The sequence below is a fragment of the Leptonychotes weddellii genome, chromosome 3 (assembly GCF_054177405.1).
Source record: "Leptonychotes weddellii isolate Sample4059 chromosome 3, ASM5417740v2, whole genome shotgun sequence".
Lineage (NCBI taxonomy): Eukaryota > Metazoa > Chordata > Mammalia > Carnivora > Phocidae > Leptonychotes > Leptonychotes weddellii.
Window position 1 is genome coordinate 167,361,895 of NC_138371.1, and position 19,453 is coordinate 167,381,347.

General features: G+C 38.9%; 2 protein-coding genes across 8 annotated transcripts in view; one reads left to right on the forward strand and one right to left on the reverse strand.

The window, feature by feature from the left end:
- ITGBL1 (integrin subunit beta like 1) overlaps nt 1–14,663 on the forward strand; it is a 244,585-nt gene extending 229,922 nt beyond the window's left edge. Inside the window, exons 11-12 of one of the 3 annotated variants that reach the window (XM_081815180.1) lie at nt 5,265–5,330; nt 10,170–10,378. In XM_081815180.1, the coding sequence (XP_081671306.1) occupies nt 5,265–5,330; nt 10,170–10,197 (94 nt within the window). In that variant the 3' untranslated portion in view covers nt 10,198–10,378. Of the gene's footprint in view, nt 1–5,264; nt 5,331–10,169; nt 10,379–13,702 lie in introns of those variants that run through there. The other 2 variants (XM_081815178.1, XM_081815177.1) reach the window with 2 other exon arrangements.
- Nucleotides 1–19,453, reverse strand: part of FGF14 (fibroblast growth factor 14) — a 586,337-nt gene that overhangs the window by 23,726 nt on the left and 543,158 nt on the right. The gene's annotated exons all lie outside the window — the stretch shown is intronic.

The following is a 19,453-nucleotide window of genomic DNA, read 5'->3' on the forward strand; positions in this document are numbered from 1 at the left end:
CGCATCAGCATTGTTGGAAGAAAACGGGGAAAAATAAATATCTAAGTATATACATATAAACCTACCTACATATAAACCTACCACAGGAACCATTACCACTTGCAGAAATCATAAACAAACAAACAGAAGGTCTGGAAACATAGGTGGTTGAAATTATTTCTGAGTTTTGTCCACAAAGAATGCAGAGGAGACATTCTAGTGAATATTTGGAAAGGCTCACGTTTCTACATTTCCTCACGATGTGAACGATGTAAAAGCAAAATGAGAACCCTCACCCCGCACCACCCACCCTCCTCCTCACCCTCACACAGTCTCTTCCAGTAGCTTTGTGTACGCCTGTCAGCCTGAGACTTCACCTGACAAAGGAAGAACCCAAACAGGTGGCTGAAAAGAAATCAGTGAAGCCTTAAACTTTCAAGGAATTCAGACCAGCTGGGGCAATCTAATCTTCAAGTGGGGAGAGAAGCGAAGACCCTGCCTGATGAGTTGCTCTCCATATGCACAGGAAGGGTCAGCCCTTAGCAGGTGACGGACAGGTAGGCATGTTAGTCATACCGTTCAGAGTTCACAATTGGAAGCAATGTTTGAGGGGCATCTTCATGAAGTAATTAAACGGCATGTTCCTCTTCCAACTCTAATTTGCAAACCATAGTCTAACTCCGTGACATCCTTATGCTGGCGTGGTTGCGAGACTTCGGGCTTACACATAACCCCACATAACTGTCAGAGATGTCTTCTCTTGGTTTCAAGTGGGAGTTGTTTAATGGAAAAATACCTCATGTTAAACATAGGGATACACATTCGCAGATAAAAAAATAATGCATCGACTAGAGAGAATTGTAGAAGTTACTGGAGTAGCTCACACCAATTCTGTATAAAAAACATACACGATTGTACATAGATACTATTTTAGTATGAAAGCACAGCAGGCTTATTTTTCTGGAAGAAAGGTTTCAATTCGGGCTGTGATCTGTTCCCTCAAGAATATAATAATGATAAAACCACCCATCCTTCACAGAGAGACTTACTTCTTTCCAAAGGCAACCTCTCCGCATGAACTTAGATGCAAGTTAAAAATTAATTGCGACTAATTCACGCGACAGAAAAACTTTCTTCGTATTTTAATAGACATGCATTTCGTATGGCAGTGTTTTTCTGGTTTACAGAGGTGGATAAAAATAAAAATGATTTGTATCTAAGAACCCAGGCTAATTACTACAGTCTTCTTCTACATGAGGTTAATTGATTTTCTTGCTGGTAGAACAGCTGTCTGGTGTTCTAGAAGCATTCTTTACAATACTCTGAGAAAAGAAAAAAAAAGTACAACCTACGTGTTTTAGTTCAGTTGGCACTATCCTATGCTAGGCTTTCTTTTCCTGTTAAAAATGATTAAAAATCAAGTTAGTATATCAAGCATCCAGAATACATAAATATTTTTTGAATTCATAGTGTTGAAAGTGTTGAGTTAATTTTACACACTGCAAAGAGATGTTTACTAAGATGGCTTTTAAAATAACATTGAACTCTGGTGTCTAATTGAGAGATTTTTAGTGGAGTAATTATTACAACATTTATAAATATTTTACTTCTTAAATCTAAACCATGAAAGGGAACCCAAATCTGGTGTTCAATATGAATTTCTTAGGGCTTGATCTAAACTGCACTCTCTGATCATGGTCTGAACATCCTGATCATGCCTTTCCTTGTTTTTTGGTATCTAGAGAGTCTGTTTGTCTTATTTTTAAATCGCTAAATGGAACTTAACAAAAGCCTACAGCCTTTTTTGTTTTATTTTGTTTCTAAAAAACAAAGACAGAGTTGTCTTTTTCATATTTTCAGTTATTTTTTTTCCAGAGGGTGGGGAAGAGAGGGTTTTTGAGAAAAATAATTAAAACCGATAAAGAATCTTGAAATTCAGACATGCATTTATTAGTCAAGAATTTGCCCTAAAATACGAACTGAGATCATACAATGGTGCAGTTCTAAATGTCCCCAGCAAACTCCTGGGTTATTTAGCAACAGGCAGATGCTCAGGCCTGAGGAGACCTGAAGAGGTGCCTCGGGCCTCTCCCTCACCTTGAATAAACAGCAGCGGGATCTAATCTGGAGGTGGCTGCGGAGCACACCCTCAGTTTCTCTGCACCCCGACTTAGACAAAGGTCACCCTCTAGTGGGGTTGACACGCATTTCAATCTCAATCCCCACTCTAGGAGGAGAAATGTCACCTAGCATGCATTGGAGTCACAAAATGATGCCTTTTGAAAATCAAAGGCAAGTCCAGATTCAGGGATTTTTATCTGGGTGAAATGGACGAAGAGGTAGAAATTATTGCAGAGATTATTGCCCCAGGTAACTGGCCTCACCTGGGATTAAGAAATTTAAAGACCATGAAGCCTTGTCAATGCCCTGTTAAAGTCACCTGTAAGTAAGTCCTAAAATGGCTTTCAATAACGGTGGGAAAAGGGATAGGCTGGTCTTCATTTTAAAATGGGGAATAAAAAACCTCATTCCTCTTAAGAAGTACTACAACTTTACAGCATCTGGATCCCTTCTATAACCTTTATATGTGACTTCTTTTTTTTTTTTTTACTAAGTTCACTAAGCTGACACATAGTACATCATTAATTTTTGATGTAGTGTTGAATGATTCATTAGTTGTGTATAACACCCAGTGTGTATGTGACTTCTAATGTGACCGCTTATATTATACACAACCTATGGATTCCCTAGAAATTAAGCCCTTAGAAAGCTGGAGCAACTTTTAAAAATTAAATATAGACTCAGTGATATTTTTCCTATGTATCAAACACTTTTTGGGGGCAAAGTGGTTTTTTTGTATGTTAGCTTAGTTTTACAATAGAAAATAATATACAGGATAACTATGAGGCATAAATTATTATTTTTTATAGTACAGATAAGGAAGCTTAGAGCCAAAGTCCTCAAACTTTGGCATGTATCAGAATCACCTAGAAAGCTAGCTGAAATGGAAGTCTGGGGAGAATTTGCATTTCCACAGGTTCTCAGATGATGCTGCGGATGCTTGCCTGGGGACCACACTTTGGAAATCTAAACTCAGTGAAAGCTAAACAATCTCATAAACTCTTAAGAACCAAGTTAGCATGCATATGGGACCTTTGCAATAGAAATTCCTTCAGCACAGATACATGATGCATGCACAGTAGGAGCTTAATATATTTTATATTTTAAGTTTTCTGCCTTTGCCAAGCAGAAAGACATAACTATAAAGATACAGTAATTACAAAGATAGTAACTAGATAATGACAGGGACTCTGCACCTGGGAATCTAGAGCTAACACTTTCCCCCATTTCTGGATTGAGTTGTGGAACTTTCTAGTTCTCTATGTGATTGACAAGTCAGTGGAGTTAGGGAAAGGATATAGCACCTTACCAACATGCAGATGGGCCCTGAGTAAATCAATGGTTCTCAAAATTCAGTATCTAGGCCCCACAGATTTTAATTCAACAGTTCTGGGTTGGGATAAGGTATCTGCTTTAATAAGTACCCAGATGATTCTTATGTAAGCAGTATTTTCCAACATGCTTGGAGAAACTCTAGCTTACAGGTTTAACAGGTGTCTGGTTGCATCTGATATGAGAAAAACAACAACAATGACGATAATCACCAAAGCCCCGTTTCTGTCAGGGCTGCACTTCTGAGCCAGTCTTGGTTGGGGCTGCCCGGGCATGTCCTACCCACTCCCCGTGACTACTTCCTGTGTCAAGTGCAAAACAGAGGTCCGTGCAGAAGTCTACAGAGCTGTACTGTGTACCTGTTGTTGTAACTACTCCAGACTTGGGGAGAATCTCAAGATAGGCAAAGGGCAGAGACTCATCCGCTCTCCTCCCCCACCTCCCTGTCCCCTTCTCCCAGCCCTTGCCACTAAGTCATTGCATATACGGTACGGGGGCCAGGTTGACGCTGTCACACAGAAGCCTGAACATCGAGGGAATGAAGCACATGCCCAGTGGGAGCCTGGGCGGAGTAGAGATTGCAGTGGTTGAATCGGAGTGATTGGGGTGGCTAAGGACCATAATGACATCAGCGGACAGTAAGTGGTCCGCGGAAATGGTATCAATGGTACATCATAGGCAGACTGCCTCTGGCTAGACTGCGCTTCTCTTTGGCTCCCTTCAGAGCTTGGTTATCTGAGTGCCCGGTACCCTGCCAAAACATTTCTACAGTTCTTAACCTCTGATCCCTTGGTTGGTGAAGCAGGTTTGCATCATTTTATGAACGATTTGTCTCACGTATTTTAATTTTACATAGAACATTTCTACTGGTGTTTCTTTTGCTTGGCTGTAAAACTGAGAAGAAGGACTTGATGATCTCTAAGATGCATCCCAGTCCTCAAGATTCCATCCTATTTGGTCTTAGAAAAATGCCCTTGGGTGGGAGCTATAACCACGGAGGAAATAGGATCAGTTTTATTATCTGGCTCTTTTCTGCAGAAGTAGAAATGGAACTTAGATAAATGAAAGGATCAGCCTGGAAGTTTCAGAGGCTGCTTCCACCTCTTCTTTTAAGCTAAACTTAGTGGCTGCTAAATAACCTAATAAACTCCTAAGAGGAGAAAGGATTTCCCAAGTGACAGGGAAATCTTACGTCTCTTCATCTAATACCAACCCCTGAGCCTCCCCAAAATAGGGGTGGCGCAAATGGCCCTTTTTGCAGACTGTGGCACTAGCAACTCAGAGGAAAATCTACATCTTTAGTCAAGGTAGGGTAACAAAATGTCCTTGGATCAAACTATTTTTGACAGAGATAAATCTGAGTGACATATGAGCCCGTACCTACAATGAAAGGCAAGACTATGCCAATTAAATTCTTTGGAACCATTTCAGTCCCTGGAGGCTAGGAAGTAAAATATATCTCTCTGGGGCTTCCTCTGTGTTCGCTGCTTGTTTCTCTTCTACCTTTTCTTTAAAAAGGCCTTTGTCTACGACCTCGGGCTGTCTGGTGACTTAATATTCTCTCTATCAACACCTATTGTCAAATGTTGCCTATTCACATGTTAATTTTCATAAAGACTCACGGGGAGAGGTAAAGTGGTAAGAAAATCTATGAGAAGTAAGCATAAAGTGCATTTTTTTTAAATGGCTTTCCAATGTCTCGGGTGCTCAAAGCCCTGTTCCTGCTGCTACCTTGATTAAAAGCCATCAGTTGCTCCCTGCATCTTCAAGTACAAACTCGAAATTTCTTTTGACATATGATACACAGAAATTGCCTTAACCAACCATCTCATCCATCCATGTATTCATTCAAACACTAACAGGTGGTTATGGAGCAACCATTGTGTGCCAACTGCCTGGTAAGATTATTTTTCTTTGATTCCTTCTACCTCACCCCCCAGCACATGACACTTTCTTATTACCATGTTTCCCTCTACCCACAAGTTCTTATCTTCAACAACTGCAACACTTCAAGCCTCTCATCATGCCACCTACTCCACAAATCCCTCTACAATGTCGCAACTGTATTGAAAAATTCTCTGAGTTTTCCCGATAATGGTCCTATAATCGTATTATACTAATACTGGCCATGTTCTGAGTCATGCCATATTTACTACTACATATGTTTTATCTCTAAATCTGGATTACACACTCTTGGTTTACAAAAAGAATATCTAGTACTTGCAAATGGTAGCTTGCAAAATCAATCTCATTGCCGGTTGTCTTGAAGAATCCATTGAGGCTACAATTAATTATATAAATTGTAGCCCTATAACCAATGTGCACAATACAGCCTTATCTTCTGATTTTTCACCTTCTATTAAAATAGAGGTGGTGTTGGAATTATAGTCCCAATTCCAAAAAAATGTATTATTTTAAAAAGTTATGACTACTATCTAGGAAATGACAGATCACACTCACTGTTCAAAAGAAACATTAAAAAAATCAGGGTCAGAGAAAACTAGGTCCTACTACTTCATTTTTTGTTAAAACAATTGCTTGAACAAACTTTATGACTTTCCTTCAAAATTCTAATAACGTTAAATGGCAAGTGACAAATTATTATGTTAAATTTCATTTAGTATTTTAGTGATATGATTCCTAGTTTCCTACTATTAAATTTTGAAGGTCACCTGGGAAAAAACTAAAATCCAACAAATACTAGTGTTTAATTGTTAACAGCTTTCAGTTTTCCCGGAAAAACAACTTACACACTGTCACTGGTCTTTGTGGATCTGTGGGAATTGATGGTAGCACTGGAAAATCAAGATCATTCTACATTTCAAAATGAGAAAAAATGGCTCTTTTAACTATATGCCAGTTATGTCAATGTATACTCCGAGCAAAAAATCTAGAATTGATTATCAAAAGATATGGTTTGCGAGTTAACGAAAGTAGTCAATATCCATAAAACCTAGAAATGTACACTAGAAGAAATTATTCGAGACTCTCATAATTTCTTTCAAGAGGGTTGCCAGATTGTGGGTAGGAATCTCAAGGCAGGTATAGCATGAGACCTCCGACTAGGGAATGTACCTGTTGGAAGTGAACAATGGCTTGTATGATCACATCTAAAGATCTTGAATCTCTATCAACGTTAGCAGAATTGATAGTGGCCTGACGTAAAGTTCCGTATTTTTTATCCAATCTTCTTTAACACTTTTCCTAGAGAATATGAGATATTGAACAAGTTGAAGATACCATGAGGCTAAGAGTTTCAGTGAATACATCAAATGATAGAATCTCAATCTAAAACGATTCTAAGAAGTTGGAGTGATAGGTTAGATATAATAAAATGATATTCACAGAGAATAAAAGTGAAGTCCTGGCCTTGGGTCCAAATTCACTCTTCACAAGTACCTCCTGGGACACTCATGGAGAAGAAGGTCTGAAACACATCAGAGGGGTGTAGCTGCCAGTAGGCTCAATGACTCAACAGAGGGATATGACTGCCCAGCCTAGAAAATTCAACCTTCAGCTCTACTTGTAACAAGTACTTTTTTTAAAAAAGATTTTATTTATTTATTTGACAGAGAGAGAGAGAAAAAGAGAAAGCACAAAAGCAGGGAGAGCAGTAGAGGGAGAGGGAGAAGCAGTCTCCCTGCTGAACAGGGAGCCCAAGGCCGGGCTCGATCCCAGGACCCTAGGATCACGACCTGACCCAAAGGCTTAACCATCTGAGCCACCCAGGCGCCCCTGTAACAAGTGCTGTTAAGACGGCACTTCTCTGAGCATTCACTAACTAGATGACCTACTTGGGAAGTAGATTGGCAACTGTAATGTTGGCGGAGTCTGCTGGCTCAGAAATCTCTTCTGAATAACACCCAAAATTGTTCCTAATTCAACTCATGACTTCGTAAGGATATGACAGAGTCCAATGACAAGAATAAAACATACATTTGTCCTAATGGATCATTTGAATCTACATGTATCTTATCTGTCTTAAGGCATATGTGAAAAGAATAACTCCATTCAGTTCTTCACAAATCAGTCCAGCCCACACCTATCCTTATGCCTTCAGTTCTTAGTTCCTCACTCTGAGATGTTAGATGATGTGAAAATAACATGGGTATGAAAGAGAAGATAACATTCTCATTTTATATAGTTCCATATGGCTCCAACAGCAAGGGCCAATAAATAAAACTAATCATGTAACAAATTTTGGCGTCATATAAGAAAGAATTTTCTATCAGCTGTCTGAGATGGAGTGTGTAGTCATAGAAGTTCATCATCAGAAGGGAGAAAACCGGGGCGCCTGGGTGGCTCAGTCGGTTAAGCGACTGCCTTCGGCTCAGGTCGTGGTCCTGGAGTCCCTGGATCAAGTCCCGCATCGGGCTCCCTGCTCGGCGGGGAGTCTGCTTCTCCCTCTGACCCTCCCCCACTCATGTACTCTCTCTCTCTCATTCTCGCTCTCTCAAATAAATAAATAAATCTTTAAAAAAAAAGGGAGAAAACCATGTGTCATTAATGTGTTAGAAAAGAGAGGTCAAGAATTTGATGAATGGTGTTGGGGGTGATATTGTGGGATGAATGTTTGTGCCCCCTTCCAGTTAATGGGTTGAAGTCCTAATCCCTAATGTGATGTTATTTGGAAGCGAAGCCTTTGGAAGGTAATTAGGTGTAGGTGAGGACATCCCCTCACGATGGGATCAGTGTCCTTAAAAGAGGAGGAGACATGAGAAATCTCTCTCTCCATGCACTCGTACTGAGGGAAGGTCATGGCAGCGTACACTGAGACGGGAGCCATCTGCCAGTCAGGAAGAGAGGTCTCACCAGAAACCAACCATGCTGGCACCCTGATTTTGGACTTCTAGACTCAAGAACTCTCAGAAATAAAGGTCTGTTGTTCAAACCACACAGTCTATGGTATTCTGTTATAGCAGCCCGAGCTAAGACAGGTGGCTCTCTTCTGATGACTCTCACTTTCATATTGACAGAAGCAAAAACGTGCCTTTTTTTTTTTTAACAAAATGCCACTATGGTTTAATTTATTTCATCTTTAAATGTTAGTCTTTTGACAGTATTATAATAATCTATCTCCATGAAATACTATCTTATAAGCTTGATTTTACTTTGACTGCTAAAAAAGTTCATTAACTTCCATTTCACTAGGAATTAATATAAAGGTCTAGGTCTGTCTATCTATCTATCTATCTATCTATCTATCTATCTATCTATCTATCTATCGATATGTAAAGTATCTAAAGCCCTGATAATCCTCTGATTTCACCTTGAACCAAGTCCTCCTTTCTTAGCCCACTCCAGCCATGTTGGCCTCCTGACCCCAAAGGCCTCCTTATACTTCTTCATCCATTCCAAAGACTTCCCTACCACAGGGCCTTTGTATTTGCTATCTCCTTTGGGTATGCATTACTCTGAATGCTCTTCCCCTCTTCCACAAGACCCACACTGCTTCTTCATGTTCTTCATGTCTCTGCTCAAATATCCCCTAAGTAGGCTTTCAGAATCACCCTTTATAAAATATACCCCTCCTCTTTCCCTTGACATGCCCTATCTTGTTTACATTGCTTTATTTTTCTTTTGCCAGTAGTCACTGTGTGTGTTTCTTTCGATTTGTTTACTATCTGTCTCCTCCACTAGAACTTAAACTTTAGGACAGCAGTGATTCTGATTTATTCACTGGTATCCTAAGCACCTAGAATGGTCTTTAGCTAGTATTTGAAGATCATTTGTTGAATAAATTTAAAGTATTAAAAAAATTCGAAGTCAGCATGTTTGGTACTTCGTGCAATTAATTATTGTCTTGAAAGATAAAAGATAGCATTACTTCACCCAAACCCCCATTAAGAATTTATGCCTTACAATTCTAATATAGTAATCTTAACTTTCAGACCAAAATATAAATTAGGTACATTCCTTCTCCAACACTATTTGTTAATAAAGATTATAAAGCTGGAGGCCTTAAATCAGGGACATTTGTTATACAAAAACAACAAAATAAACATTGTGTTTTGTGTATTTAATTTACATTAAAATAATTTCTAACTAAAATAAATACATTTTGTGAGTCTCCAAATAAATCACAGAACATGTAAGGGAAAACATAAACCAAACTTCCCGCTCTAATTTATATAATGCTTAAAAATGAAAAGAAAAAACCCCACACAAGATAATGTCATATAGAGAGATTTTCTAGCTAGTTGAAAAAAGGGAAAGTCATACCACAATCTCTGTTGTACTTCCAAATATTTTTTTTTTTAAGATTTTATTTATTTGCGAGAGAGAGAATGAGAGACAGCATGAGAGGGAGGAGGGCCAGAGGGAGAAGCAGACTCCCCGCCGAGCAGGGAGCCCGATGCGGGACTCAATCCCGGGACTCCAGGATCATGACCTGAGCCGAAGGCAGTCGCTTAACCAACTGAGCCACCCAGGCGCCCGTACTTCCAAATATTTTAAAGACCCAAGTGACTAGTGCCTTTCACTTGGCCAGCCAGGGGAAAGACCAAAGCTTGGAAGCCACCTGAGCATAGGTTCCCTCTATCAAGAGTTGTTCGGTGTTCTGAGCCCTGCAGGAAAGCCAATGGCAGACACATGCTTACATAGATTTCTTGGTCAAGTTCACAGCAATGAAGAGCCTCTCTATTCTTCACTGGCAGCAAAGGGGTGGGCATTTCTCTGTAAATATTCAATTCACAACCCAATGGCTTGAAATCACAGTTAAAGTCTCCCATCTCCAGGGAAATACACCAACACAAGAGTCACTGAGAGAGCCTGCCAAGGAGTCAGCACTGGGGAGAAATCTGCTAACTCCTGTCCTTTTGATTCTGCTGATTGCAGTTGACGCCGAACACAAAACAGTATGTGCTGTCGATCTGGGTAGGGAGCAATATGAGGTACCATATTGTACTGTAAATATAGTATTCTAGATCATTCCATAGCTACAAGACTTGAATAAACTCAAGGAAGCCAAAGCCCAAATGGTAGGGTCATTTTGTCTGATTCCTAATAGCACTCTTAAACTTGAAAAAGCTTGTAGAGATGCGTGCTTATTTTGAGAAGGTCAAGTTACAGAGTGCTGCATTAAATCTCACCCAGTGAGGCAATGTTTTGGAATAGCATGCCTTTTATAGGAAATCGGTGATATTTGCCTTCAACTGGGTAAATCTTCAGGGAATGAATCTTCAAATCCCATTGTGGAAAATCTCGACTTTTTGAGTGAGTTTGAGATTCCAAACAATACATTCACTAATTTATTATAACAAAATAGTTTTTGTTAGGGGCATTATACTCAAGTAAAGTAGAAGGCAGGTATCATTGCCTTTTTCACTCCACATGTTTTAAGCTACCCATTCAAAGACTAACAAAAGATACAACCTTAGGTCACACATATAAATACATTGCCAACTGAGCCGCTGTTGCTCATCCGTGTGGTTATGGGTAACATGGCTGAAGACATTTTAAAAATGGCAAAATCAAAACAGCTTGACCCAGAAGACACTGTTGTAAATGCTCTCCTAGTTTGATGGAGATAACCATAGTGTAGTCAACATAATTTTAACGCTTTTTTACACTTCAATACCTATACACTTTCTATATGCTTCAATACCTGCTGGGACTCAGCAATGTGCCCGTTTTCATTGAACTGCGCGGTATTAGCAATTGTCACATTTCATTTTCCCAAATCTGTATCATGTCAAATCCTACCTCCTGCCTTGTCATATTTTTTCTCTTTCCCCGAGGAATATTTTCATGCTAGTCAACGAGTTGTACTTGGGCAGGCTGCTGACACAGCCATGGGGAATATCTCTTAGTGCTGCGCCAAACGGGCACCCTGACTCCAGCCTCTAGCCTTTTGTCCCTTCATGAAAAGGTCAGGGGTTGTCTCTCAGACTACCAGCTGCCATTTCTCCTTCTCATCACAAGGAGAGTCAAATACAGGGCAACTGGGTATGTTGGAAGTCTGTAAAATGCACGGAAATGAGAGCACTTGGCTTTGGAAGTTTGGTGGGGCTGGAATATGAAAGAGCAATCAGCGGGGACATGGAAGATGCAGCACAGGGACCTGTGATTACAGTAATAGCACATTGTTTTATCTGCAACAAAATCAAAGACATATAACATTTCCCAGCCAGTCATCCCCAGCTGTGGCAAGGCCAGCAGAAAGTCAGGAAGAGCTTTTGGTATCACTGATTGGAGTAAAAGGGTTGGTCGACTCAGCCAGACCCAACGTGCCAATATTAATATGTAATCTGCCCAGCCTCTTGGATTTAATAGTATTTTTAAAAAAGATTTATTCATTTATTTGAGAGAGAGAGAGAGCCTGAGCACAAGCAGGGAGAGGGAGAGAGAGAATCTCAAGCAGATTCTCCACTGAGCACAGAGCCCATCTCAGGGCTTGATCTCATTATTCTGGGATCATGACCTGAGATCATGACCTGAGCCAAAACCAAGAGTCAAATGTTCAACTGACTGAGCCACCCAGGTGCCCTGGGATTTAATAGTTTTTTAAGGGCCTACTTCTTTTCCTAAAACGGTGTAATACTTCAGTTATGAGCTTTAAACTGGAATGGTGCAGGAGTCTGTGTACAGACACTTCAGATGTGGAATTTGATCCGACCTCTTTGCATCCCCATATCCTCTCCAGTTTTAATTTACGGTAACATACTTATCCTCCCAAAGCAGGGGCAGACCAGGGTGGGAGGTCTAGTAAGAGGTCTGTCTCATCAGAAATCATGTTTCATTACTGACATCGTTTAGAATGGTAATAAAAAGCAGAGTACATTTTAGTTGGTTTTATTGTGGTTATTTCTTACATCTCTACAGACAAGGCACTATCCTGTTGCCTGAGCCCAGGGACCACTTCCACTGACCTGCCTTATTCCCCAGTGGGTCTCAAAGCTACTCCACACTTCAGGGCTCTCATTTGCATGTGACAATGTCAGTACCTGCCCCTATTACCTCCCAGAGTTGTGAAGATGAATGTGATAATGGTGAGAAAGTGTTTGTTAATTGTCAAGCAAATTGCAGCAGTTAAGTTCTTGATTATCTTGGGGTGTGGAGAGAGTGAATGTGAAGGAAAATCAGAACTCGCTCCTGCATGTCCTAACCCTATCTTTGCTCCTGGTTTAGAACAGTCCTCTAAACCATAAGTGAGTAACAATGATGGGCGACTGACCAGCTGAAGAGCCAGCTTCTTCATTCTCTGTGCTTATTCTAAAGCAGAGTATCTCAACCACTGACATTTTGGACCACATAATTCTTTGCTGTGGGGGCTGTCCTCTGCACTGAAAGTTGTTTAGCGGCATCCCTGCTCTCTACCCATGAGATGTCGTCAGTATCCTTGTCCTGAGCTGTATCAGTCAAAGGTGTTCCCAAATATTTCCTAAAGTCCCCTGGGCGATTAATGACCTCTCTAAAGCAATGTCACTATCTAGGAACTAGATGGGCAAAAGGTGAAGTAAAGGAATCCAGAAGGGTTTTTTCAAGTATTTAGTTCCCAAGAATCTCAAATTTACTTTTCTTAGGGAAATAATTCTACATTTTTAAACTGCTTAGATGGAGTTTAATTTGACCTTGAGTGAGAATTAGTATTTTAATATGCCAAGGTGTTAGCAGTACCCCTGGGTTCAATATAATCACTCCTGGATGGTAATTTCCCCCGTCCAGATTCTCCATGTATCTGCCATAAAGTGATGCTTCAGGTACACAATATATAATTGGCATTTTGTGAGCCAACAGCTCTCATTGTTCCATTTTGGTTGGGTTCATACATTCTACAATATATATGAAAGCAGTAGGGTGGAATGGCTTAGATCAGTAGGACTAAACAGTAGGCTGGATGATATGACTCTGCTTTTGGCATATGTATTCCTTCCATTAATTCTATTCTTTTCCCTCCCTGCTTCATAGTTCAGTCATAGGGAATATGAGTTAATGAGTTAATGAAATTTGAGTTGACTACCAAAAAACTCACACAAAAGAAAAAACAGAGAAATAACTTAAAAATCCCCTGTATCTGCCAATTATGTGCAAAACCTTATTTGGCCAAAAGCTATAAATCCATGAAGCCTCTAAGTGGCATGATCCATCAACCGAAAATGTTGGTCACTGGGACCATTGCCTTAGATTATGATAATAGTAATAAAAGGAAACTTTGCTGTCAACTCCCAAAATGTTCTAGAAGACAAGGGCAACTTCCATTACTTGCTATATGTTCCCACTCTTCCCCTGATAGGATCTCTATTTACCAAATCAATGTTTTACCCTACAGATTCCTAAATTATGGAACTGAAGATCACATAGCTGGATCAGCATATAAAACAAAGCCTACTGAACACATATAGAAGCCTTTTATTTCTTGAACAAATCTATGGAGATTATGTTTCCAAAAGTCATGAGGCTCGGTAATTTGAAAAACAGGTCTCAATAGCCATTGATCCAGATCTATATTTGTATAACCAGATGCTGTACTAAATGGCACACTGTATTTCAAATGTAAGATATTCAATATGGGTAATAAATATCAATATTAAAAAATGATCATTGCAAGAGGCCCACCAAGTCAAGGTACATGTTGTATGTTTCCTGATGATGTTCTTCGTGGGGCAGACCTATATCTTGTGCTATAGTCAGGTGAGTGACCACATATTCTTCCTCTTTCTCTTTCTCTCTCTCCCTCCCTTTCTTCCAGTGTTTACTGAAGGCTTGCATGAGTCAGAAATGGTGCTAGATGTTCACATCTAGACCTAAATAAGTCACTCTGCCCTCAAGGATTTCACAAACTGTGGGAGAAACAGATATATAATGGACTTTTGCAACATATGGTTAGCAGCATTATGACAGAAGTAAGTAAAAGATGCAAAATATACACAGAGGATGTGGATAGGAGAAAGTTTTAGGAAGAGTGTTGACCAACATCAAAAGCTGCAGAGAAGGCAAGTGATGTGAAGACTATACTGGGCTCACAATGTAATTTGACTTGGAAGCAGGGTCTTTGCAGATATAGTTAAGTTAAATTCAGGTCACACTGGATTAGGGTGGGCCCTAAATACAAGGATTGATATCCTTATAAGGAAAGGACACATGAAGACATGGACACACTCAGGGAGGAGGAGGCCATGTGAAAACTGAATCCACAAACCAGGGAATGCCAAGGATTGCCAGCAACCACCAGAAGCCAGGAGACAGGCATGAGGCCGATTCTTCCTAGAGCGTCCAAAAAGAACCAACCATGCAGACACCTGGATTTTAGATTTATGGCCTCCAGAACTGTGAAGAAATAAATTCCGGTTGCTTTAAGTCCCACCATGTGTGGTAATATTGTACAGCAGCCTAAGGAACGCAACACCAGGACTGAAATGAGCTTTCTCTCTGGTATCCTATTTAGGCATATCCTCATCAAAAAGGAGAATTTCCCATCTCAAACATGACAGTCCTTACTTTATGGAGCTAGAAATGCAATTTATTACTCTCTAGGAATTTTTGTGTTTATCCTCTCATTTTAAATACGCAAGAGATAATGTGCAAGCTCTTCTCAAGTGCCCTAAATTATGATAGGATTTACATCTCTCTCTCTTTGTTCCAAATCTTTTTCTAGCCACCTATGTGGTGCTGAGTTAATACAGACTATGATTAATATTTATAAGGAAGCTGCCTGTTCTACTGTTTGGAGCCATGGTTGGTCACCTTCACTGCATTTGAGAATCACTGGAGAGCTGTTTTAAATACTGAGACCAGAATGTTCGTTCCTGGAGATTCGGATTTAATTAGTCTGGTGTGATATTTGGTCATACTTAAAAAAAAAAAAAAAGTCTCCCCAGGGTTTCAGAAGTGCAGCCGCAGTTTGAGAACCACCAATACAGAGCAAGGCTTTACTAGAAGCCCATATGCTGAAACAAAGAATGTTAAATGATCCCCTGAAGGTGCAAAATTGAAAATACAAATAAAATCCAAGAATGAGCTCTAAGTTTACTGAATCAGTTATAAACTCATGCAGTGTTTTACCCCAATATGATTTCAATAGAAACGGGGGAAGTAAAAGATCATGCAATGTGACCTGGATCAGAGAGTCAGCAATATCATTGATTTGGGGCCACAGCTGAGGGGAGAGGGAGTCATCCTTACAGAGTAGCGGAAATAAGGGGTGAGGATTTAAAGACAATAAGAAAATCACTATCATCATGCTACCCTTTGGGACCCTTTTGGGACAAACCTCTCCAGAATAACCAACCAAGCAGAAGCAAAAAATAGTCACTTTTGTTCCCAAATGCGTTCTTCTAGAAATGATTATATTGCCTTTTTTACATTTTTAAGTGTGGATTTAAATTTAAGTATCTTGTTATACAAATGAGGTACTTTTAAGTACAAAATTGAGACCATGTCTTCACAGTCTAAAATATCTTTCTTATGTCCTCTTTGATGCCCACATTTATATTTTATTGCTTACGCAATTTTTTACGTGAAAAATTACGCAAAATTTTACGTGAGCAGGGAGGTCTCTAATTGCACATAAGATAAATACCTGTTATTTTTAGAACCGTGCATCCTTAAAAAACATTTTACTCCAAAAACAGTGAATCAAGCATTAAAAAAATGTGAATATCCACATAGAAAGAAAATGTTTTTAAGGGTACATTTATATTGATTTTTATTCTCGTGAATTTGGCTACATTTGTGATGGCAGAATCCTTTATGAATGACTGAATCTGACCAGAACTTTTGTCCAAACCACTCGCTATGGACTAATGTGTGTTGACATATTCAGAATAAATATCAGTAGTTTGTCATCTTTGCCATATATGTGTATATCCATCTTATCACAATGCATATTAGTAAAGCTTGAAGGTACTCAAGTATTTTAACTGGAATATTAAGTATTGTCTTACAAATGGGTTTTAGTAAAACAAACATTTGAGGGGCGCCCGAGTGGTACAGTCAAGCATCAGACTCTTGGCTTCGGTTCAGGTCGTGATCTCAGGGTTGTGAGATCGAGCCCCATGTTGGGCTCTGTGCTCAGCACGGAGTCTGCTTGGGATTTTCTCTCCCTATGCCCTGCACGTGCTCTTCCTCTCTCTCTCTCTCTCAAATAAATAAATAAATCTTTTAAAAAAAATAAACATTTGAATAATACATGACAGGTTAATTTGTATTTGATAATTAAAAAATAAATATTATATTTTAAAAAGAATTAGCCTGAAGTGTTGGTATTAGTCCTATTGGCTAACCTCAGAGTTAAGAATAGTTAAATTATCAATAAGACAAAACATACCCCTCTAATTATTTTCTTGTATGAAGTTTCTGTAACTACAAGAAAGCATGTAAATTATATATTGATATGTAATTACTATTAAATTGCATAGTCTAAAATACCATGTAAGAAACTTAAAAAAAAACTAAAATGACTTAATGTGATGGTTAGATATCAAACATGATGCTTTAAATTCTTTTTGTTGATTTGGAGAATGTGGATAGAGTACACTGCATTTCTAAACAATCCAATTAATAGTATTCAAATATTGCAGTGTGCCGGCAACATTATCTAGAATCAAATAATAACATAGAACGATCAAGGAACTTACTGGGGAAATACACAACAAACAGTGAAAAATATAGAAACAGGCTTGAAACCAGATGAAAATAAAAACAATGCATCAAAGTATTTTTCAATGGCCAGTATACAGATTTCCCCGACGATTTGAAGGTGGAGTTGGTTTCATGAAACCTTTCGTATGCCAAAATGGCGTTAACACAAACAATTACCACTGATGTACATGGAAAAGTTTCTGAGCATTCCCAGACCCAAAATATCACCTCTCTTAGGCTTCCTGATACTTTAGGACACATCTTGCTAACAGCTGCACAAAATAAAAGGCGATAAAACCCAGATGCTCACAGATATAGTACAATCTCTCTGGTGGCCAATCCTGAGAGGCTGAGTGTAGTTCCCAGGGAAGGAGACGGAAGCACCACTCTCATTGCTTGGGCCTCTACAATGGCTTGCTACAAAACCAACGCTGAATACTGTTTTCATTTTCGCCTTTTTTTTTTCGTAAAAGTGAAAATTCTCTTCGAGTTTCTTTCATGGAGTGAAAACAGGTACTAACGTAGGTCTTGTATAAAAGTGAAGCCGTGTAACACGAACTTTAGAAAAGCATGGGGATACTGTAATACATATCGGGTCTAAGGAATTTAAGAGGATGCTTAGAAGTGCATATCGTAACATATCTACAGTGCAGAAGGATGTTTTGGTGCAATCATCATGGATCTTCATACTTCCCCACCAGGTGGAAAGAGTCCTCTCAACAGGCTCAGCCTCAGTGGGTACGTCATTAGCATGCGTTAACATTCTAGGGCTACACTTGCACAAAGAGGGTTTAAAGAAGCCTCAGCAAATACACTGAGGCTAGTAAGACACATGAGGAAAAGGTTAATGGAGTGTGTTGCAAAGTTTTAATTATTTAATATGATAAATGACCCTTTATTTTTTCAAGTATTGACCTGAGAGAAAAGTTTTCTCATTATGGCTAGGCTAAAAATCAACAGAAGACCATTAGTAGATAATTATCGTTTATGTGGACCAATTTTACTAAATAGTAAGTCTATTCACACGAACAAAATGAAAACTTTGAACATGACATAGAGACCTTCAATGAAATTACATTCACTCATAATTTTGGACTTTAGACATACATCTTTTTACTCAATCAGGGATGTTGTAATACTGAATATTTACTTGGTCCCCAAGATATAACATAGAGTCCAGTTCTCTGATCTATGAATTTAAGGAATGGGCTGACAGACATTGTCAGGTAAAACTCAGTTTTTCAACTTGAGTTTTGAGAACTCTAGGCATTCCACATATTTGATTTTAACTTCTTTTTCAAAACACATTTTAATGACTTTCAAAATAAAAATCTAAAAAAATAATTTAAAGGGAACCAACCTTTAAAAAAATTCTCAAATTGTTAATTAAGGATTTGTACCACTATGATTTGCATATACATTTATTAAAAAATAATGCTATCCAAAAGATGCCTTCCTTTGATACATTTCAATAAAATAAATGAGAAACAATACATTAAAATATGGCAGCACATTCACATTCGCAGGGAAGAAGAGGTGCTGTTGAAATAGGGCATGGATTATTGTGTTGATAAGGACAGGGAGATGCTCCCCAGACCAGAGACAGTCGACTGCACCACAAGAAAGTTTCTAAGGACTGTAGAATGCCAGAAGGTTTTAACTGCAAAATCAAAAAGCTAACTGACTCTTACTTAATAATTAATCTACCACAGTTTCATATAATTAGCACAGTCATCTTTGAATGGAGAAACAAAAATTTTCCAATACTGCTCCACACAGATATGCCTTCTGAATAACCTCTCTTACCCCCCTGAATGAGGACAGAACAGTCCATGTAGAGGAGATGCAACATTACATTTTGGAGTGAGTGCTCTCTTGTCTCTTCTCTCAGGATGGAAAAGCTTTGGTTTCTATAATTACTTCCCATTTATCCTTAGTTGAAGGTGGGTGGAATTTTCTACTAATTAAATTTGATTTCTCTCTAATTGGCAAGCTTAAGAAAATGACAGGAATAAATTGTACATGTTGCAACCAAAATAAGGTTGGCGTAAAACAGATATATTATGTCACTTAATGAAGCAATATTAAGAAAAAAGAATCCACAAATCACTCAGGTTAAAAGCATAAATAAATTGTAGCATGACACAAGTTAGAAAATAAGACTTCCCTTTTACTGGACACATTTTTGAAAGAAGCCTGGGAGGGGTATCGCTGGCTAGAATTGAAGATAATTTTCTTGTATAGAGGAGGCAAAAGGGACTCACTGAAGACCCTAAATAAGAGACTATTCCTAAATAATGACTTTGGCTTAGTTCTTTATAATCAGTCTATTCATTGTTGGTTTCTAAACATTAAAAAAAAATACAATGCAGAAGAGACTACTGGGACTTCATGAAGCTATTGTCTTGGATTAAGGCACATTCTTTTTTTTTTTTTTTTT